The sequence below is a fragment of the Sciurus vulgaris genome (genome assembly GCF_902686455.1).
Source record: "Sciurus vulgaris genome assembly, chromosome: 10".
NCBI lineage: Eukaryota > Metazoa > Chordata > Mammalia > Rodentia > Sciuridae > Sciurus > Sciurus vulgaris.
Window position 1 is genome coordinate 143,642,476 of NC_136470.1, and position 22,492 is coordinate 143,664,967.

A 22,492-nucleotide genomic window follows, 5' to 3' on the forward strand; every position below is an offset into this window, starting at 1 on the left:
ACCCGGTGGAGGACACGAAGGACTGATGAGTGATTCGAAGGTTGTTTACAGCCCACGGGTGGCGACGCTGCATCTCCGGCAACAGAGGCACTTTCTGGGCACCGTCTGCGCCCCAGCAGACAATCGAAGGCCAGGCAGCCAAGATGCCTCCTCACCAGACCAAATATGGTCACAAGCGCAAGGCAGCCTCCCGTGGAAAGGCTGGCCTTCTTGGTGTCTCCCGGCGCCGGTGCAGCCCGGCCTGACCTCTGGCACGACCGCGGTCAGTGCAGCCCTCCTGGAGCCCTGAGGCTCCGCGCCCCGCAGGAGGGTCGGCGCGGCGCCCAGGCGACCCTTCCTCGGCCTCGGCCCCGCATCCGCGTGCCCCCCGCCACCGCAGGCTTGGTTTCGGCCCACGAGCCCTTGATTACACGGGCGCGGGCCGCTCTCCCTTTGATCCCGCCCCAAGTCCGTGGTAAACGCAAAGGAATGCAGATGCAGGGCTCGGCGGGAGGGTCCGCGCGGGCGGAGCGGCGGGGGGGCGCCGACCGCGAGTACCAGCCGCCCGGGGCTGGAGCGCGCGGGCGGAGGAGGAAGAGGCGGGGCGAAGGCGGGCCCGCCCGGACTGCCGGTCATGCATAATTCAGCAGCTCGCTCTCGGGCCGCCCCTCTCCTGGGGGTGGGAGTCTGCGTCCAACTTTGTTTATGGGACAGTCGGGGAGCAGCCGGGGCCGCGCTGTCTGCTGCCGCCGCGCCTCCCGGCCCCGCGCGCGCCTGAGGCCGGCTCGGGGGTGTGAGACCCCGGCCCTCGGCTGCCCGCACCGCGTTCTGTCGGATTGGCCCGCGGGCGGGGCTCCCGCCGCCAGCTCCCAACGCTCCCCAGCGGCTCGGCCCGACGGCTGGCTCGGTGGGACGGCGCGCGCCCAGGTAGAGCCTGCCGAGCGCCCGCCGCACCCCGCAGGGCCGGCTCGCGGGCAGTTGGCCGGGCTGACTGCTCTGCGGGCCGCCTTCCTGGGCAGCTAGGACCCGTCCTTGGCCGCAGCGGCCAGGCGGCGTCCCGGGCAGCTGCGCCTGCTCCCCCGCGCCTCTTCCTCCTCGGGCAGCGCCTTGGCTTCCAGAAGGTTGCATAATTCCGGAGGCCAGGAGGGACCCCTGCCCCAGCGCCTCGCCGCCGCGCGTCTGGCCCAGGACGGACACCTGGCTGTCTCCCGTCCCTTCTTCTCGTCCTCGCCCGGTCCCCACTCCTCCTCCAACTTGGACTCAAGGGCTGATCCCAGCCGCCTTGCTCTTCAGAAGATGAATCCGTCCTCGGCGCCCCCGCCGCTCCCGCCACCCGGGCAGCAAGTGATCCACGTCGCGCAGGACCTGGACACGGACCTCGAAGCCCTCTTCAACTCCGTCATGGACCCCAAGCCCAGCTCGTGGCGGAAGAAGATCCTGCCGGAGTCTTTCTTCCAGGAGCCTGACTCGGGCTCGCACTCGCGCCAGTCCAGTACCGACTCGTCGGGCGGCCACCCCGGGCCGCGGCTGACCGGCGGCGCCCAGCACGTCCGCTCACACTCCTCGCCCGCGTCCCTGCAGCTGGGCACCGGCGCGGGCGCTGCGGGAAGCCGGGCGCAGCAGCACGCGCACCTCCGCCAGCAGTCCTACGACGTGACGGACGAGCTGCCGCTGCCCCCGGGCTGGGAGATGGCCTTCACCGCCACCGGCCAGCCGTACTTCCTCAAGTAAGTGCCTGGAGCCGGGGCACTGCCGCGGTGCCTGGCGAGCGCGCCCGAGTGAGTGGGGAGGGGGGGAGGGACCGCCTCCAGGATCACACAGTGGAGGACGTGGGGCGAGTCCGGGGGAGCTGGGCTTCCAAGGGGCCGGGGACCAGGAGCAGCGAAGAGTCAGGGGCAGCTCGCCCGTGGACCCGGAATGCCCGCCGGGTTCAGGACGGAGACTCCACGCTTTGGAGAAGAAAGCCGGGGGCGGATTCCCCTAAAACCTGAAGGCGGCCGGGCCCCCAGCCCCTGCGCCTTCGCCGACGGCCCCAGCCACACAGCCAGCCCGCCGTCCCCAGGGACGCGACACGAGATAGGGAGGGAGCAGGCGGGGCAAGCGGTCGGGGTGGAGGGTCTGCGGCCCTGGTTTCTGGGTAGAAGCTGGAAAAGCGAACCGGGCCTGCTAGGCCTCGCGCCCCGGGTGGGTGACGTAATGACCGCAGAGCGCAGTGACGTGATCGCAGTTAGCCGGGCTGCGGGGTGGCCGTGGGCTGGAACGAGGACTGTGTGGAAATTGGGTCAGGAGTTTCATGATGTCGGACGTGGAAACCTAAAATACCAGCCAATGGGGAGTCTCCCTTCTCATCCTGCTTCCCTTAATTGTTCTAGCTTTGCGTGTCTGTGTGTGTGTGTGTGTGTGTGTGTGTGTGTGTGTGTGTGTACTGGGGTTTGAACTCCGTCCCCAGCTCTCTTTGTTTTATTTTGAGACAGGGCCTTGCTAGGTCGCTCAGGGCCTCACTTAATGCTGAGGCTGGCCTGGAACTTGGGCCTCAGCCTCCCCATTTGCTGGGATTTTAGGCATGAGTAAGTGGCACCCGGCCGGTTCAACTTTTTGATGTAATGACTTTTACATCAGATTTGAATTTTCAGATTAGACCGACCCGGAAAATGCATTCTTAAACACTAGAGGAGATTGCTTCAATCGTGGTGCCCTGAAATCATTGCTTTGCTAAGCAGAAACCCAGCTGGAACTTGAAATGTACCTAGCAGGCTGCAGGGCCTGGCACCCCAGGCCTGGCTGGAGGCTGTGCCAGCCTGCCCACTTGGCTGGCATTTGCTGCCAATGAGAGAAACACCTGAGAACTTGCCTTAGAGTTCACTTTAAAGCCCATGCTTCTTTGGTGGAGTAGACTTAGTTAAAAAACTGTGTTGAGAAGTTTGAAGTATGAAGACAGCGGCACTGTTTTAAAGTCTTGGTTGAGCTTTTCTTTGGTCACTACCGTCTATACTTGGAGGGCCGTGAGAGCGTCTGAAGAACACACCCCCAGTGAGGGGTGAAGTCTCCACACCAGCTCTTTGACCAGTTCTCTCTCCTTCCCTCTCCCAAAGTTGGTGCCGTCTTATGTAAGGAGGTTTTTTTTTTCCCTTTGGGTTTCTGGGGTTGGTACAATACTGAGGTCCTGAAACAGACCCGATGGTCGTTTGTTTACGGCTGATCTTCTCTGGGTTACTGAGCCATAGTGTAGCCAGCCACCTGCCCAGGGCTTTGATTTCTATGACTGGTGGAAGTCAAGTATGTGATATAATAATATGATATTTTCCTGAAGGCGATATTGTTCCAAAGGATGACATTGGTCTCTTTACTATGTACAGATGCAAAATAGGTATCATCATGTTTAAATTCACTTAGGTAAATGCAGTTTTGCCTGTTTTATGATTTGTCAAAATGGACTTAATAACTATAGATTCAGTAATTTATGATAATTTGGGAAGGCTTTGGTCTCAGACAATTTTTAAACTGTGTATGAATACATACTTATGTGGTATATGGTCAATATAAATGCGATTATTCAAAATATGAAATATGAGCTGGGGTTAGGGGCGGTAGCACACACCTGTAAGCCTAGTGACTTGGGAGGTTGAGGCAGGAGGATCACACGTTCAAGGCCAGTCTGGGAAATTTATTGAGACCCTGTCTCAAAATAAAAAATTATTTAAAAAAGCCTGGGAATGTAGCTCAGTGGTGAAGCATCTATAGAGTCAATCTCTGGTACCTCAAAAAAATAGAAAAAAAAAAAAAAGAAAAAGAAAGAAGAAACAGCTGGGCGTGCCTAATATCTGTGGAAAGCTAGATTAAAAAAAGACCCCAAAATAATAGCAGCAGCAACAATTCCTTTTATACACGTATTCTGAATGATGAGGGAAACGCAGGGCTGTTTGGGATCTAGGGCAAGAGTGGAGATGAGGGTTTGGCAAGTCGCTGTGGTCCCTCCTGCCGGTCCGCCACAGCGCCAGACCCCAGCCCGCAGCAGAGGGTCTTCTCGCTTTGAAGAGACCACCGGTGACATCACAGCTAAAGAAACAAGGACAGCAACAACCCACAAGTGGTGGCTGCCTGATATAATGCTGTCCCTGAAAAGTTCTTGGCCTAGTGGGCGAAGAGGATCTAGGAAATCAAGTCATTGTGCTCTAGATCTGTCAAAAGGCCTTTCTTTCAGAGCTTTATTTAAAGTTTGAATAGGTTGATGTTAAATGTCACACAGCCTTTGGTAGATGAAGGAGTTTGAGCCAGGCCTGGCGGTACGTGATCCCAGCAACTCAGAAGGCTGAGGCAGGAGAATCACAAGTTCAGGACCAGCCTCTGCAATTTAACCATCTCCTAAGCAACTTAGTGAGACCCTGTCTCAAAATGAAAAACAAAACAAAACAAAACAAAAATATAAAATCAAAAGGACGGAGAGGGGATGTGGCTCAGTAGTTAAGCACCCCAGGGTTCAATCCCTGGTATTAAAACAAGAAAAAAAAAAGAAATGGTGGTAATTGACCCTGACTTGATCGCCAGTGATCTGTTCATGACTCGGCCCCTCATCTGTGAAATAGGGCTAGCAGAAGAGTCCTATTCTTGACTCTGTTGGGAGCTGAAGATTGCACAGATCAGAAATCAAAGGATTTCAGAACTGATGAGGACGAGGTTTTGCTTTTGTTTTTTGCTCTTTGTTTTTGATCAGAAGACTGAGGCCAGGGCAGGGTCACTTTCTGGAGGAGCCGGCGGCCCTGTCTTTGTCCTCTGCTCGCTCCCTGGCAGGCAGTCCCCTTCCTTCCCCGCCTTCTTAGGTGCGCGCAGACCTGTGGGCAACACAGGATGGCACACACTCTCGGGTGCTTCCTGCAGGGTCCCTTCCCTGGGCAGCCGCTGCTTTTCTGTGTTGTCCAGCAACAGCAGACAAAGTCATGGCCTCTGGAAGCTCTGGCTGGTCCCTTCTGTCCTCTGAAGCTTGCTAGCCAGAGCGGGGCACCCAAGCCTTGCACTCTTAGCAGCTTGAAGCCTCGACTTTGAACGTGGCTCACACAGGACTTTTTAAAAGCTTCTTGCTGTAATACGATCCATATTCTTTGTACCTAAACCAGAAACCAAAGAATCGTGGAGAAGTGATCTAGCTTCAGCAGATTTTCCCATCTTTATCTCGCAGCCCAGTCTAGAAGAGTTTTATTCGAATAACATGATTCTTTAAGAAAAGAGATTTTATCCTGTTGTTCCATACAATTCCTGCTGACATTTGGCTGCCATTCCTGATTTTTAGGAATGATTTCAGTGCTTCGCCTTTCCTGAAACTTGTGGTAAATTTATGAATTTTTTTAATTCACAAATTTGAAATTTGAAATTCATGATAAAAAATTAATTATACACGTGGTAACAAATTCAGGGGTACAGAAGGACTTTTGTTAAAAACAATGTTTCCTTTACCTCCTCAAGGCTCACCGAGGGGAGTCTTGAATTTTTGGACTGGTTCTGTCTTGGATTTTTAGATCATCATCTTCTTAACTCTTAGTGATATATACCTTTACCTCCCCTCCTTTTTTTGTTACCGGGATTGACCTTTGCAAGGGTGCTTTACTACTGAGCCATTTTTATTTTTTATTTTGAGACAGGGTATCGCTGAGGTCAAACTTGAGCCCTCCTGCGTCCCCGGGGTTACGGGCCTGTGCCACCGCACCCAGCTTATCATCCTGTTTCTGATTTGCCAACTTTGAACTTGTTATGTGAAGGGGAGAATGTAGTTCCTTAAACAAGCTTTCTTCTTCCTCTCCCAAGTTTGTTATCTAAATTATCTTAAGTTTCCTGGGCGTGGTGGTGAAGACCTGTAACCCCAGGTACTAGGGAGGATGAGGCAGGAGAATAGCAAATTTGAGGCCAGCCTGGGAAACTTAGTGACATTCTGTCTCAAAATAAAAATTAAAAAGGGCTGGAGATGTAGCTGGGTGGCAGAGCACCCCTAGGTTTAATCCCCATCACTGTGAAAGAATAAAAAATTCAAAACATTTTCAAAATATCTAAGTGTGTGGTAGGTCACCTGGGTCACTCCTTGGTCCACTTTGGACAGTTCTCTTGACTTGCTGCTGTGTGAGTGAGTGGCTTTGATCGTCAGTACCAGCTCTGCCAATCACTTTTTGGCCATGACACCTTAATGTTCCAAAGCCCTGAACCTAGAGCCTGCACTTGCGTTCTGCCCCAAAGGTGACCTTCTTATTCGTAAGCCGTTCTTGGAGCTGAACCTGGAGGCGGCCTGTGCGACTGCAGCTCTGTGAGTGACTCACCGCCTGCGTGTGAGGTGTGGGTCTGAGACTTCAAGGCTGGCGCGCGTGCTGGACGGCGGGTACAACCCAGAGAGGAGCACGCAGCACAGCCGGGCGGACTCCTCACTCTGCGTCCGTTGTTTACATCCGTCTCACTTTTTAGTTCCCTTTGTATTTGGACCGTGGCTTAATTAAATAATGTCTTTATTTCAAATTGCCTTTAATAAGCCGATGCATTAGTTTCCTTGTTATGACTCATGGATCTTCTGGACTCTGCGCTCCGTCTGTTCTGTCAGGTCTTCTTCTCTGCATGTTTCTGCATCTCCGTGCCCCTCTGGAGTGACTGTCGTGGAGGCCTGCGTGGAGCGGCCGTGGTGGGGCTGCGCGGCGGCCAGGAATGCTGTCTCTTCCCCACACCTTCTTGTTTTGTGGCAGTGCTTTCCTGAGTGACTTCCTAAAACTCAACACCAAAAAACTAGTGACCCGGTCAATAAGTGGGCGAAGGGGCCGAGCAGACACTTCACAGAAGAAATACAGTCGATCAACAAACGTGAAAAATGCTCAACATCTCCAGCAATTAGAGAAATGCAGATCAAGACTGCTCTAAGATTCCATCTCACCCCAGTCAGAATGGCAGTTATCAAGAACACAGGCAACAGTAAGTGTTGGCGAGGATGCGGGGAAAAGGCACACTCACGCATTGCTGGTGAGAATGCAAATTGGTGCAACCGTTATGGAAAGCAATATGGAGATTCCTCAGAGAACTTGGAATGGAACCACCATTTGACCCAGTTATCCCACTCCTTGGTTTATACCCCAAAGATTTAAAATCAGCATACTACAGTGACATAGCCACATCAATGTTTATAACAGCTCAATTCATAATAGCTAGATTGTGGAACCAACCTAGATGCCCTTCAATGGATGAATGGATAAAGATACTGTGGTATATATACACAATGGAATATTACTCAGCCTTGAAGAAGATGAAATTATGGCATTTATCAGTAAATGGATGGAGCTGGAGACTATCATGCTAAGCAAAATAAATGAACTCCCCAAAAAACAAAGACTGAATTTTCTCTGATGTGCAATGCTAATTCACAATAGTAGGTGAGGGGTGACTAGGGAAGAATAGAGTTACTTTAGGCAGAGGGGAGTGTAGGGAGAGGAGGGGGTATGTGGGTAGGAAGGATAGTAGAATGAATCAGACATTATTACCCTATGTACATATATGATTGCATGACTGGTGTGATTCTACATCCTGTATAACCAGAAAAATAAGAAACCATACTCTGTTTATGTATGATGTATCAAAGTGCATAAGTGTAGTCTACTGTCATGGATAGTGAATTAGAACAAATAAAAAGCAAAACAAAAAGTAACACAGAATTAGAGCAGTTTTGCTCACACACACACACAAAAGAAATGGTTTGTGGAGCATAAAATTTTCAAATATTTTCCTATCTGAACATGTTACTTTGAAAGCGTCTCTAAATTTATTTTCTTTAAAAAGTTCCATTTTTTTCTGTTTTGCCTTTGGATGACATATTGTGTGCCCGTTTTCAAGAAGGGCCTTTTGTCCTCCAGAAGCAGTGCCTGCTGCGCAGGTTCCTGTCTGTGACGTGGAGACACGTTTCGTGGTGGTTGGGGAGATCGGATGACACTGACGAGGCACACCTGCAATCCAGTGGCCTGGCGGCTGAGGCAGGAGGGTCGCCCAAGTGTGAGGCCAGGCTCTGCCACGCAGTGAGACCTCGTCCCAAAAAGCAGAAGTGCCGGGTATGTGGGTCAGTGGTAAAGCATCCCTGGGTGCAACCGCAAAGAAAAGAGGAAAAGGCCAGCCCGGCGGCATGCCCGCAGCGTGTGGCTGTGGTGAGTGCCCCGTGCCGGCTAGTCCCCGCCTCACCCCAGGTCCTCCCAGTCCGTCCAGCCCAGCTGATGCAGTGGGGCCTGGCGGTTTGACCCCAGTGATAGCCCAGCTCTGGAGGACAGCCCGGGTCTGCAGCTGGAAGACGGTCAGTCCATCTTCGTGTCTGAACACCTAAGCGGTGCCCACCCTGGGGGCCCTCCCATTTAAGAGGACACTGTCCCCTTCTGAGAAGCACCTGCTGTTTTGGGGGAGGGATTTGGCTTGTAGCTACTAGTTGGACCTTTTTTGTGGGGGGCATTAGAGGAGAGGGAAGAGAGAGAAGGGGTGGCGATGAGGAGGGAAGGAGATCGCCATTTGCTGGTGGCCTGGTCTGTGCAGAGCTGAGTCAGTTCATCAGAGAGGGAGCAAAGGTCCCAGAGTCACGTGCGTGGAGCCTCTTCTGTGACGCTGGGGTTACGTTCAGTCCGTTAGCAGTCAGTCATCCTGGGAACTGTGCATAGTGTCGTCTCATCTACTGTTGAGGAAGCTGAGGCTTGTTGAGGTCAAATAAATTCCTGGGGTCAAGCAGCAGGTGGGTGGCAGAGGTGGGCTGAGAACGGCATGGCTCCAGAGCCTGGCCGCCTGCCCGCCTGCCGTGCTGTCTCATGCCAAGCACATGCCCAGACTCAGGCTTCCCTGGCGACCAGGTACCTGGAGTGGTGGAAGAGCTTGCTTCTGAGCCGAGTGACCCCGTTTGGAGTTCTCCTTGCTGGTGAGCTAGAGATGCAGAAAACCCCCAAACCAGAAGTGGGCAGCGCGCCTACGGTGCCTGTCGGTGCTTTGTTCTCATGAAGATTTCCAGCACAAATCGGCCCACGGCACTTTAGGGAGATTGCGATATGGGGTGCAGACGGCAGTCTCCGGTGGACCAGCTGATGTCCAGGCCCGGCGCTTTGGACTCGTCCACAGGGTTAACTAACCCTGTTAGGGAGGCAGTTTCCAGGAGAAAGAGGCAGCTTGCTTCCCATTGTCTTTATAATTTGAGGAGATTGTTTGAAAATGAATGGTGGTTGAGTCAGCGTTGGGTCCAAGTCTGTTGGCAGATCAGACACACGGGAATCCCAGCCTTGTGGCTCAGCCTCCTTTGCACCCCCCAACCCAGAGAGGGCGGTAAGCGTGCAATCGCCCATCTAAGGGACAGGTTTCTTTTTAAAGGCGATTTGGAAGACGAGGGCTGAAGTGACCGGCCTACTACTGGAGGCCTTTTTGTTACACTGGGACGTGAACCGGGAGCCCTACAGGGACTGCATCCCCAGCCCTGCGATTTCTCCCTTTTAAAAGGTTTTCAGGATTTCGCTTCAGTACACAGAACTTGAGAGTTCTCTTTCACTGGGTGGCTGCCTCGGGCAAGCGGTCCCAGGGGGACCAGGATGCAGGACAGGACCCCGCATCCTCGGGTGCCCACTGGGCCCTGCCCGCCCCAGGCCCGCTCCGCAGCCCTGCCGGGGAGCACGCAGCTGGGAGCCCGGCCATTTCCATGGGGGCTCTGAAGGGCTGTTGGTGACCTGTCTGGCCTTTAAGGGCCCAGAGGTGGAAGGCATGCGCCCCTCCCAGCCCTTCTCAGCTCCTCTGGCCATGGACCTACAGCTCTTGGCCTCCCCACTGGAGGCCCGGCGAGCTGCCTGCCTGGTTCAGGAGCGCGGGTTGTAAGGGGTGGCCCTGCTGCCTTTCTGCTGGGGTCTGGCTGTTCTCATTCACTGAGGCGTTGGTAGAGCAGTGTGTTCTTCAGGCCCTCTGAACGAGGACTTCTGGATGGACAGGTTTGGGATGTGTGCACTTTATCCCTTTAATGCACAATATGTATCAAAGGTGCCAGAGACCCTCCTTAAAAAACTGGTTTATTTTTGCTTACATCAGTATTTCACAGGTTTATTTGGATTTGATCATTTTTATTCTAACTATCATCCGTTAATATGCATTCAGGAAATTTGTACAGACCATACTTTGGAAACCTTTCTGTGACCTTCTCTGTTATTTTATAGTAGAGACTTCCATGTTTGAAGCCAGTTGGTTTTCCTTTTCAGTGTGCTTTGTATGTGTGTATTTCTTGATTTAACAACTGCCAATACTTACTGGGAGCCAGAGCCTAGGAATATGGAGATAAGAAATGGTCCTAAATACCCATCAAGTGGCTTACAGACAAGAAAACCAAGAATCACAATACAGTGTGCTAGTGCCATATTCCTGATTTTGTTTTAAAAATTTGGGGTGCGAGGAGGAGAGAGGAAAAAGAGAAAGAATACACATGAATGTGCTTATAGTGGTCATTTCTGGGATAATGGCTGATTACTACTGTAGTTTCTGCCTTTACAGAGAAATTCAATCATCAAACCCCAAGACAATATTTCTGTCTGAACTGGTGCTGGGGGCAGTTATAGAAAGCGCAGGAGAGGAGCTGGTGGTGGTGGTGTGCTCTCGGAACCCCAGCTGGCCGGGAGGCCGGGGCTGGTTGGTGGCGAGGTCTGAGGCCAGCTCGGGTAACTTCACGAGACTGTCTCAAAATACAAAGCAAAAGGGCTGAGGATGCAGCTCAGAGGTAAAGAGCCTTAGGATTTAGTCCTCAGTGCCAAAGAGAAGGTCGGAGGTAGGATGAAGGCCGGAAGCCAGTGAGGACGGGTTTCTGGAGAGGCAGGTGGCACCTTTTCGTGAGCTTCGGTCTGCAGATGGAGGTGCAGTACTACAGAGGGGCCCTCTGGAGCCGCTTGTGTTTTCTTTGGACATGAACTAGACACAGCAATTGCTGGAATCTTAAGCAAGATTTCTCACTGGCACTCGCCTCGGGATCTGCTTGTGGCGAGTGGCGAGTGGCGAGTCTCGTGGATTCCCTCCCGTCTGCCTCCTGGACTCCTGAGTTTGTTTCGCACTCCCTGTGACCCGCAGATGGTGAGTAGGGCGGGGAGGATGCTCCCTCACCCAGTGCCTGCCGGGCGCAGGGCGGCCTCTGCTCAGAGGAGGCGGCGGAGGCGGAGGGAATCTCCCAGGCCTCCCCTTTGTGCCACCTAAAGATCTTTGGCGTTTCAGCCAATGTTCGCCAGACGCCCACGGGCTGCTCTGGATGCTCGGCTCAGTGCCGCTTCCTGGGACTCATGGGGCTGCTTCCCCTGGCTTCCCAGTCTGAAAAGCTGCTGTCTCTGCCGAGGGACGGGGAGGGAGGCTGGTCCAGCCGGGTGCTGCCAGGCCCGGCAGTGGCCTCCGCCTTGGTGTCTGTGAGGTGTCCTTAGTCTGCCGTCTTTCTGTTGTTGTGGTCTGAAACTTGCAGCCGTACTCAACGCCCTTGGTTTCTTCCACTGGCTGCTCCCTCTGGCCTCAGGGCCCGGCACAAGTCGCTACCTGTGCCTGGAACGTCATTTCCCCGCCTCTTGCCTGCTTAATGCCTCGGTCGCCTTCAGACGTTGGCTCCAATGCCGCCTCCTGCGGGTTCCCTGACCCGCAGCCCCTCTCCAGTTGGGGTGCTTTCCGGGCCTTTGCACGACTCCTTGGCACGACTCCCCTGCACTGTTCATGTCCAGCCTTTGCTTAGTTGTCTCTCTTCTTGGCCTTGAGCTTGTGATTGCTGGCTTGCCTCCCAGTGGCTCTGATTGTAGACGTGCACCGTGGAGCCCAGCCGCCTCCTCTTCCTTACTGCACTGTGACCTCTGTGAGGGCAAGAACCACGTGTGTCCTGCTCGGCGTCGTGTGGCCCCACTGCAGTGCCTGGCCATAGTGGTGCTCCAGGAGGAAGAAGGATCTTGCCATGTTTTCTTTGAACCATTTTCTTTTTTCTTTCTTTGGATACCAGGGATTAACCACTGAGCCACATCCCCAGCCCCTTTTATATATTTTATATAGAGACAGGGTCTGGCTGAGTTGTTTAGGGCCTCACTAAAGTTGCTGAGGCTGGCTTTGAACTCAAGATCCTCCTGCCTCAGCCTCCAGAGCTGCTGGGACCACAGGCGTGGCCACCATGCTCGAGCTGTCAAGCCATTTTCATTAGCTAGCTTGTACCTGAGAATTTCACTGCTATGTTCAGGAATGGAAGTCATCATGTTTGTGCCCCTTGGACTGAATATTTAGGACCAGGGCTTCAGATACCACGTGCCAGAGAGAGAGAGATGAATGAAGGCCGGATAGTCGAAGGAGTCTCTGTGCAGGCGGTGGACCTAAACAGTCTTGAAAGGACATCGACGAGCTTCCAGGAAGAAGGGGCAGGAGGAGCCAGAGGTGCGGAGGGGTCTTTGTGGTCCGACTTGGGCTGACAGCTTGGAACCTCAGTGGGGATGAGTGTGCAGGCCTTTTGATAGTGATGTTGACTCCCTCACCCCTTAGATGGGAGCTCCACCAGCTCTGGCTTCATCTCCCTGCAGCAGGGGGCCCTCGCATTGTCCCCTGTGCTGGGATCTCCCCAACAGTTCCGGGAACTAAGCACTTACCAGCCGCGGAGCCCGGAAGCCGCGGAGCTTGGAAGCTGCGGAGCCTTTCGCGACACTTCACTTGTGCATCCAAGGCCCGGCCCAGTGTCACGTGTCCAGTGAGCAAGGCTGGTCCAGTCAGTGGGTGGTCTCTGGGTTTCGAGTGGTGGACGACAGGCCACCTTTGATGCAGCCCCTCCCCAGCGGTGCTGCCATTTCTGCTTATGAAGAGCTTCTGTGGTTTGTGTGGCTGCTCTGCTCCTTGGAGGCTGCTCGACTCTGCCACGCCCAGGCGGCCCTTGGCCTCGTCCCCCAGGCTGCCCAACCAGAGCAGCCCTGGCTTCCCTCTGGGGCGCGCTTTCTGATGTCACAGGGCGATGTTTTCAGGTGCCTCTCTCACCTGATAACGTGGAATGGGTACCAAGTGCGTGTAAATAGCAGGCTATTCAAACAGCACTCTGCAGTGTCACTCCCCTGGGCCCCTGGTCCCCCGCCCTCGCTCCTTGTCGTTCCAGAGGAGCCATGTGAGCACCAGCATGCATATGCACACCTGGGTTGCACACCTGGGTTGCGTGTGACTCCGTGACTGGCAGTGTTCCAACACTCTTCCACACCTTCTTCCTTGGTCTTAGTGTATCTTGGAATTCCTTCCTTTCCTCTTTCCCTCTTTTCCTCCCTCTTTCTTTCTTCCTTGGAACCGGGGATTGAACTTAGGGTTCAATATCCTCAGTCTTTTTTTTTTGATAAGTTGCTGAGGCTGATCTCAAATTTGCCATCCTCCTGTCTCAGCCTCCTGAGTTGCTGGGGTTATAGGCATGCACCACTGCTCCTGACTCCTTTACTTTACACAAATATTTGCTGTATTTCTTTAAGGACTAAATAATTTTCCATTGTTTGTATAGATTATAAATTTCTTTAACTGGTACCCTTTTGATGGACATTAAATTGTTTCTTTTTTGTTATTAAAATTATATGTGCTAAAATACTACTTGAGGGAGGAAGATGGAAAATAAATTTTTCTGGTCTTCTCTGGATTTTCTATTTAGAGGGAACTGTGGTTGGTAACTTATCTAGAAACAGTCTTTGCACAGAGTGGCTCCTTGACTCCTGATTCACTGTCCACCTCGCCGTCACCGCTATCCTACCCATCGGCCTACCTGTCTTGTGCAGCGTGTTTCACAGTCTGACCAGCGCACCAACCAGTTAGCACGGACCCGGCCAGTCCACACGGTGCACACCTGTGCCAGGCGCCCGAGGGTGCAGCTCAGGGCAGCTTGCAGGGTGTGCCACGGGCCACGAGCCGTGTGTGGCCTGACTGACTCATGCTGAGCTGGACACAAGTTGAGAGTGTTTAGAAACCTTTAGAGCAAATAGAATTGCTGTGATGTCGAGCACAAGGTCAGGGGCGTCATCTTGGGAAACAGGGTGGTTCGGTCTATCGAATTTGTGTGTGGAGTTGCACGGGGTCTGAATCACATCCAAGCCACTTATGACAGGACTGTAAAACGCTCTTAGGATTACTGGGTCGAAACGAATACTCCGGTTGTTCACCACAGAGCTGGAGAAGCACTGCTTTGTTTCTCTGTCTCTTAATTCTGTCTGCTCTCTGCTCACCCATTTATTTTCAAGCATTTTAGTTTTCTATCCTTATAACTGTCTTATGAATCAACCAACCAATCAGTCATACTTTTTATTAACTTTAGAATGATCAGTGCAGGAGGTTGAATAATGAGTCTCCAGTGGAAAAATTCTGTGGCACCAAGGTCGTTTGCGATCTGAGACGTAACGTGTTTTAGGTCTCTGTGGCTGCTATGCTAACTCATTGTTCTAAAGATGCGCCCTGGCGTACCACAGCTCCCAGCCTGCAGACGCACGCCGTTGTGATCCTTTCAGCACAAGGCTACTCAGGCTTTGCCAGCCACAGACTCGGGGGTCAGCTTGGCAACTGGAGGATATCACACACTGTTCACTAAAAAAAGCTCCTTTGTGACGACGTTTTAATTTGTCTATGAAAATGATTTCTTGGCCTAAGTAAATGGTCAAAGATCGAAGCAGCAGTTGTCATAACCCAACAAAAAGCAGAAAGCAGAAGCAAATGTTAAATGTGACTAAAATGAGCAGAGGTAGAACTTCTACTGACTTGGTTTCCTTTTCAGGTCTGTTTTTAAAAAGCTGTTTTTTTTTTTTTTTTTTTTTATTGTTGTTATCAAGAAGTCCAGCAGAACTGAAGGGTGTCGGGTGACAGAAGTGCCCCCCCCTCCTCCCACGGGTCCTGCTTCTCAGAAGCAGGAACCACAGCGTCGGCAGCTGGTTCCTGGCTGACCCTCACAACTTCAGACCAACTTGAGGTGGCAGCAGACGGAACTCTGGAAAGCAGAGCGTGGCACGTGGCGGGCGTCTCGGGGACAGGCCCTCCAGGGTGACCAGGTCCAGAGGTGGGGTTCAGCTTGGGGTTCAGGAGGCTGCTGCCTTCAGTGGCCCGAGACCTGCAGGCTCTTAAGGGCTGTCTGATGCGGGCTGGGCTGGGGAGAGCGGGATAGAAGTTGTAATCGCAGGTTCAGAATTCACAAGCAGGGACTGAAGTACTTGGCCACTGGAAGCAAGATGCACTCAAGGGTGGCGCTGGAAAAGGGCGGAAGTCGTTCCCAGGTTTGGTGGTGGAGTAGATGGTGCAGGAGGATGTTGCTGGCTGTGTGGTGGCGTCCCCGTGACTGGCTGCGACAGGCAGTACTGGGAGGTTTGGCAGAGAAATTTCTCAGCGCATTGAGTTTGCGGTGATGTTAAGATACCTGAGGGAGTTACAGGGACCACAAATGTGTATGTGTTTCGTGTGTGTGTGCACGCGCGTGTGCGCACGGGGGTTGAGACGGGGCCTTAGGCCTGCTAGGCACAGGGTCTACCACTGAGCTCGTCCCAGTGCATGACCTATGACTGTTCCCGTCCAGGTGGGAGGAGCTCCCCCAGAGAGAGGCTGGGAGCCGGTAAGAGGTCCCTGGAGAATGGCGAGCCGGGGGGCAGGAGGAAACCCAGAGAGGGTTGTGTGGAGCCGGGGAAGAAAGTGTTGAAGAGGGCTGTCCGCCCTGGGGCATGTTTCTCCGGGAAGAGGAGAACTGAAGCGCCAATGTCGTCCCCGTGGTCGTCCCCCCCCCCACGCGGGTAGGACAAAGACGGGGCGTGGGGCACTCAGGGATATCATCATTCCGTAATTTAGTTTTGGAAAAGGAAAATCAGGAAGAGGAAGGCTCTCGCTGGATGGGTCTAGACGGCGCTTGCAAGCCGTGCCTGCAAGCCACGCCTTGGGCTCCTGCAGTCCCAGTGTCCCTGCCCCAGGGCTCCCACTTGGTGGCCTCGTGCTGCGGGAGGGCTACAGGTTTGCGTCCTGGAACATCCGGTTAAAATGGGTCTGAAATCAGTGACGTGTAGCCAACAAAGGCCTTAGAAGACTCGGTGAGACTGTCACCCCGATTGATATGGCGATTGCTTGCGGGGGTGGGAATTCCAGTCTTCACGGCGAGCTGCGATAGAATCTTCATCACTGTTGGCAACGCTGAGGACTTACTGCCGGGACAAGTCATACGAAATTACAGCCATAAAAACAGCAGATTATGTTTGGAGGGTATCAGTTAAAAAATTATGATTCAGAACATTATGTAAGTGTAGCTTCAGATAAATGTTATCTTCCCTATCTTTGTTTCTCTCATAGCCAGAACTACTGATACCTGGCACAGGGGAGCTGAGATTAATGCCTGAAATTTCTACAGGCTACGTTTGATTGTGTCAAACTGGTTTGTGTTTGGATACGTTTTAAAGTTGAGGCTTGTTTTGGTGGTTTAAAGGTTATTCTGTTGCATCGCCTGCTTTAGGAGCACCTGGTGGCCTCCTGCAGTTTCGGGATTTGTACAGAGGTGAATTTAGTGGGAGGGATTAGGAAACGTGAAAGAAGGAGTACACTCCAGCACTGCCATAACACACTTACGGTCTCTGGGGACACAGTGGTCCTCACTTTTATGGGTCTTCATGCATGATGTGAAACGCAAGCCTGTGTGTGTGGCGCTTTGGGCAGATATGGGTTCTGCTTACGTAATCGTGTCACTGAGCACATACTTGCTTTTGTGTGTGTTTTAGCATAGAATCAAACCATAAATCTATATAGAAAAATCTAGAAGAAAGCTAGGGGTGGAGAAAAGGTCAGCGACTTGAAGGGTAAGCTGTCACCAAGTGTATTTTTAATATATGATCTTTTTTTTTCTTGGACTTAGAACTTTTTCATCATCCTATCTGTGGTCTAAGGAACGCTACTCTTGGGTCATGGACCGTGCGTTTCGGCCTGGGAGTGTGAGGACAGCGGGCTGTGCTTGGCTTTGGGTGGCGGCCCTCTCAAGCTGAGGTCCACGGGCTGCGGCCCTTGAGGGCACAGGGTGGTGGCTGTTCCCTGAATGTGTCTGCTATTCACATTTTGATATCTGTCGCGTAGCCAGTGAGCATTAACAGATGTCCCCCTGTAGGAGTGGAGTAGAGAGTGGGCCCTGTGGACAGCTTGGGCTGTCCACCTTGAAGAAAGGATCGTGAAAGTTCGATCCCAGTCACCACAGCTCCTGCCTGGACCTGGCAGTGAGTTGAGCGAGGCCCGGGGTCAGGCAGCCCGCTCTCATTGTTAGCATGGTGGACCAGGTCCATGCTGCCACCGTGCTTTTGACCAGTACGGCCAGCCCTAGTTAGTGAGCTGCCAGAAAACCAGGCCGGACAGATTTCCAGCTGCGGGTGCCCTGGAGCGCTCAGCTCCCTCTGATGTGTGGACAGGGGCCCTGGATGGGCTGAGCAGGTGCACCATCCGCACACGCTCTGAAGCAAAGCGTGGTGACCGGGGGCGGGGGGCCGAGGGGCCGGCCTCCGTGAACTTCCGGGAGCATGGAGGTGCCGCTGAAGCCACGGTCTCTTCAGCCGAGCAGCGGAGATCACGCTTACTGACACTTAGGAAACAGCGTCTGTTTTCTACGGTGAGAGTGACGTCTGCCAGGACCGAGACAGAACGAGGTGAAAGGGCACTGCGTGATAAATAACGTCTAATGCCATCCAGACAGCGGGTTTGTGTCCAAAATGTAAACAGGCGCCTCTACCTGAATATTTTAAAGATCTGGTGTTCTTTGTTTGCCACTGATTCGATACATAGAATAATTATGGTTCTGAATATGTCTAGCTCTGGACTGTTACAATAAGGAGTACATCCGTATAGCAAGTAAGAAAGAAAGCCGCGGACGCTCTTGCTGTACTGATGGCTTAGGGATCGTTTTTATTACAGTGGCCTGGCACGAAGTTCGTTGCCTGCATCTGAAATGTTTTCATCTGCAGTTTCTCATAACCAGGAGCCGTATTTCATCCAGTCGTGTTGGTCCTCATTTTTACCCACAGACGCACACGTCGGCTTGTGGAGAACTGGCTCAGGGTCAAGCTGGAGAGATTCTGACAGTTCTCCCAGAGGGTCGGTGTGGATCTGGTCGCTGTGGGTTGCTCGCTGTGGTTCTGAGGAACTTTGGGCACTAGGAGGTCGCCTGGAGTTGAGGCTGTCCTCAGGTTGCTGGTCCTGGTGGAGAGGCCGTGCTGGGCGCGGCGGAGATGACCACCAGTCTGTTGGGATCTGTCTGTTGGGATCTGTAGGAAGAGGAGATACAGATTCTTGTGGGTCGTGTGATAGGGAGGACCAGAGTGGGACTGGTGTGCCCGAGCAGTCACCCCACGTGCAGCTGAACTTCTGGGCAGCTGTGGAAGGCCGTGGGAGCTCAAACCAGTGTCCCAACAGGGCCGTGTTCGTAAGGGACTTTGCGATGTTTGAAGGTGTCCTCTGGAATGTGCCCGAGTTATGTGTGGGAAGAGAGAGAGGTGACTGTGGAAAGTCGCAGGGAAGAACGATGGACGTGCGTGGAGACGTTCGAAAAGCAGCCCTGGAGTGCGCCTCTAGAACTTTCTGCAGGGCGCTGACTAGGAAGAGACTGCGGCCCAGCGTCCTTAAGGGCCATTGTGTGGCAGGGCTTCCCAGCGTCCAGCCGCAGGCTCGCAGGATGTGCAGAGACCAAAAGGCTCCATTTGTTAGGGCTCCAGAGCTCTTGCCTTCAAGCGGGATGTCAAGTGGCCGGCTTTGATTTGCTTCCTGCCCCGAGCCTTCGAGCCTGCTGGGGTGCATTTAGAGCCATTTGTTCCACCGTCAACTGTCTGGGCCTTACCCATGATTCCTGAACTCTGGTTACAGGGGTTATTATAGGACAAGGGCGTCTTTGTAAAGGAGCATGTTTAATACTCTGGGGTCTAGCGTGACTAGTGCATATAAATTGTATGGAAGCAATTAAATGAGAAGGAAATGTCGTGTGGGCTGAATGTAAATGTACAGACTGTGGCATTGATTTTTTAAAAACGTATACCAAGAAGGATGGAGAGAGAAAAATAAAAGAACAGAGAAGAGAAATAGGCAAAGAGAGTCAGGGAGGCACGTACAGAGATGGGAGGCAGTGAGTCCTTTTTAATATTTGGTTAAAAATTCAAAGTCAAGAGTTGTTACTGGCGAATGGCATTGCCTTCATCTGAACCCTTTGAAAGTACAAATGTGGGGATCACACCCTGCCTGCGGACTCACGCATGGTCCCAGCCAGTCACCCATCTCAAGGCTGACGCTCTCTAACAGTGGAGGGAGAATCTTGGAATCTGTTGATGAACAGACCTGAAGGAAGTGCCATAAATAATTGCAGAGTTTCTTTCTCCAGTTTTCTCTCCGTTGTGTGTTCATGACCACTGCATGTTTTACCTGGAGTGGCTCATCTTTGGGTTTCTGGGTAGTACGCATGTCCTTGCTTGCTGGAATAGCCTCCATCTTTGGTCTGTTGAGACTTGGCCAACTGTCTCCTCTCTAACACCGTATTGGACCAACTAGCTGGAAGGACTCTCCTCCTACTCCTGACCCCATAGTCATTTGATCTGTAGAGATGATTTGGCACGTGATCTTCTCTGTTGTCCATTAAATATTGTGTAAGGCTTGTGGTTAAAGGGATGGTTTTATTTCACTTCCCCGACTGTTCACTCTGAGGATAAGGACCTAGAGTTGTATTGTCCTTCAGGCTTCACACATATTGGTACTAGTGGATGTTTGAGATCATTGCCAAATTTTTTTCAGTACTGGGGATCAAACCCAGGGGTGTTCCACTGAGCTGTGCCCCAGCCACCACCCCCTTTTTAAAATTTTGAGACATGGTTTTATAAAGTTGTTGAGACTGACCTCAAACTTGTGATCCTCCTGCTTCAGCCTCCTAGTAGCTGGGATTATTGGCGTGCACCACCATGCACAGCCCATTACTGATATGGAACGTGCTGATGAAGTAATAAAAATGACTGGGTGGTCAGAGGAGAAATGGCTGCTTTTAGATTAGAAGTAATAGTACAACAAGTTTGATGTGAAATTTATTTTAAAATAATAAGCAGCCCTGGGTTGTTGGCCCTGCTGGAGTTTGGTCATGCTTTGTTTTCATTCTTCACACTGTGAACTCCTTAGGACAGGAACCTCATTTTACTCGCCTGGTACTTCTCAGATGCCTGGCCCAATGCCTGGCACTCTGACTAGGGCTTCAGGTACTGTTTCCTGAAGGAAACGTAAGTGATTTGAATTCCCCCGGTATTTAGATCATTCGGTGATTCTTTCCGTATTCATTGAGTTCATATCGTGTGCCACTGCGCTCAGGATACTAAGTACACAGAAAGTATTGCTTCAGGTTTCCCTTTTCTTCTCTCTGGTGCTGGGAGCAGAGCCCAGGGCCTCGCACATGGTGCTAGCAGGGGCTCTACCCCAAGTCCTGTTCCCGGCCCTTGACTTTGGAATGTATTCTAATCTTTGTATTTAATTTCATAGTCTGATTGTACATTCTAAGAAATCACTTCCTCAAGCGGAACAATGAAGATCCAAGGTTGCTAGGAAGAATCCATTATATCCATCTACTCCTGGATTACTTCCACATTCCACTTAGCGGGAATTCACACCCTCCCCCTCGCCCCTCTCTAGATGCCCCCAGGATTGTAGCCTCTCCCTGCAGAGCTGAGAGGAAGAGGAGGCTGTTCAGGTTTCAAAGGACCTTTCAGGATGCAAAGTAAATAGGAAAATTTGAGATCTCAACAAAACTGTAATTCAGCAGATTAACTGTGTCAGTAGTGAGTACAGAGATGTCAGAGGAGCTAGTCAGTCAGAAGTGTTCAAACACAGCCTCAAGTTCATTCCCAGTGGGATCACCTTCATCTCCAGATGGAAAAGAAATCAGCCAGACAAACCCAGGACAAGGATTTCTCCTAGAACCTCACATGCTGAGTCATTAGTCATCATATATTCATTATTATTATCCTCATTTTAAAATTTGGCTTGAGCTCTTTTATTCTTTACATGCCCTTTCAGGTCACATGGATTTAACAAGCTTATTTTCAGATTTCAGAAGAATGGGAAATGAATCTTTTTCTGACCAGAACAAAAAGAAGAGTTTGAAATTATAAGCCAGGTTTATTTTACTCTTGGGTGGCCACATGTTTAAATGCAAAGTGACCTATTTTTTACTTTTAAAGTCTGCACGAGTTACCTATGACTGCATTCTTGCTTGATGAGGTCCACAAACTGATGGTCTCTCTCGACCTGTGGTCCTGCCCTGGCAGGACCGCCCTCCTGCCTCGGTCCCTGCCCTGCTCATCCAGGGCCAGTCACATGCTGACAAGGCCCCGAGGCCTAGCATGTCCCCCTGGAGGGCCCTTGCAGCTGCCCCAGCTCTCTCTAGTCCGTTCTGCCCTGCAGGTCCATCTGGACCTCACTGTCCATCAGCTCTCGGGGTTTGCCTCTCCTGAACCTGCTGCTGCAGACTGAGGGGCATAACGTCAATGTTGCAAGCGTGACTGCAGCTGACCAGGATGACGCCCTTTGGGGTCCACATCTGGCATAGCACTGAGCTGGGCTCCAGTGGACATTAAGTAGTGGAATTAGTAGGCATTAGGACACCAATTTAAACCTGATTATCGGGCCTGTGACTTGGTTTCCTCACCCTAGAGGAACTCGAAAGAGATAATAGCCAGAGTTCTTTTTAATTTTCTTAACCAATTATTCCTTTTTTTTTTTTTTTAAATAGCTTTATTGAGATGTAATTTAAAGATTTATTTTGACCCTGGGGATTGAACCCTGAGGTGCTGTACACTGAGCCACATCTATAGCCCTTTTTATTTTTTATTTTGAGATAGAGTCTCGCTGAGTTGCTGAGGTCAGCCTCAAATTTGTGATCATTTTTCCTCCCTCTCCTGAGTTGCTGGGATTACAGCTATGAGCCACTGTGTCTGGCTGATTTGGCCTTTAAAGTGTATACTTCAGTGTTTTTTAGCATAGCCACAGATTGCCACTGTCCAGAACATCACCAAAGGAGAATCCCCTCCCAAATGGACACCGTTAGTTGCCCCAACTCCCACAGATCCTCATCCTCAAGAGCCTCAGCCACCAGCGTACTCAGTTTCCTTAAGTTTGCTCACTCTGGTCATCTTATGTACGTGGACTCACGTAATATGTGTTCTTTCGTGGCCACTTGGCATAGTGTCTTTAAGGTATGTCCATTTTTTAACATTTATTAGAACCTCATTCCTCTTATAGCCAAAAAAGTTGCACTGCACAGAGAAACCCATTTGGTTTCCACATCCACTCACCTGCCGGTGGGCATTTGAGTTGTTTCCACCTTTCGGCAAACTATTTCTGTTCTGAGATGAAGAGAGCTTCCCCTTCACTGGCTTCTGTAGTTGCCAATGCACTTGCTTCTTCTGCCTCTGAGGCTGGGGATTGAACCCTGGCCTCAGGCCTGCTGGGCAAGCGCTCTACCCCTGAGCTACACCCCCAGCCCATCCCTGCTGCTCGAAAAGCAGGAATCTGGGCCTGCTGGCTGTGT

At 51.8% G+C, this 22,492-nt stretch overlaps 1 protein-coding gene across 1 annotated transcript in view; it reads left to right on the top strand.

The window, feature by feature from the left end:
- The first annotated feature begins 1,010 nt into the window (after nucleotides 1-1,010).
- WWTR1 (WW domain containing transcription regulator 1) overlaps nucleotides 1,011-22,492 on the top strand; it is a 118,796-nt gene continuing 97,314 nt past the window's right edge. Inside the window, exon 1 of the mRNA XM_079100937.1 lies at nucleotides 1,011-1,706. Within this exon, the coding sequence (XP_078957063.1) occupies nucleotides 1,276-1,706 (431 nt within the window). The 5' untranslated portion in view covers nucleotides 1,011-1,275. The remainder of the gene's footprint in view (nucleotides 1,707-22,492) is intronic.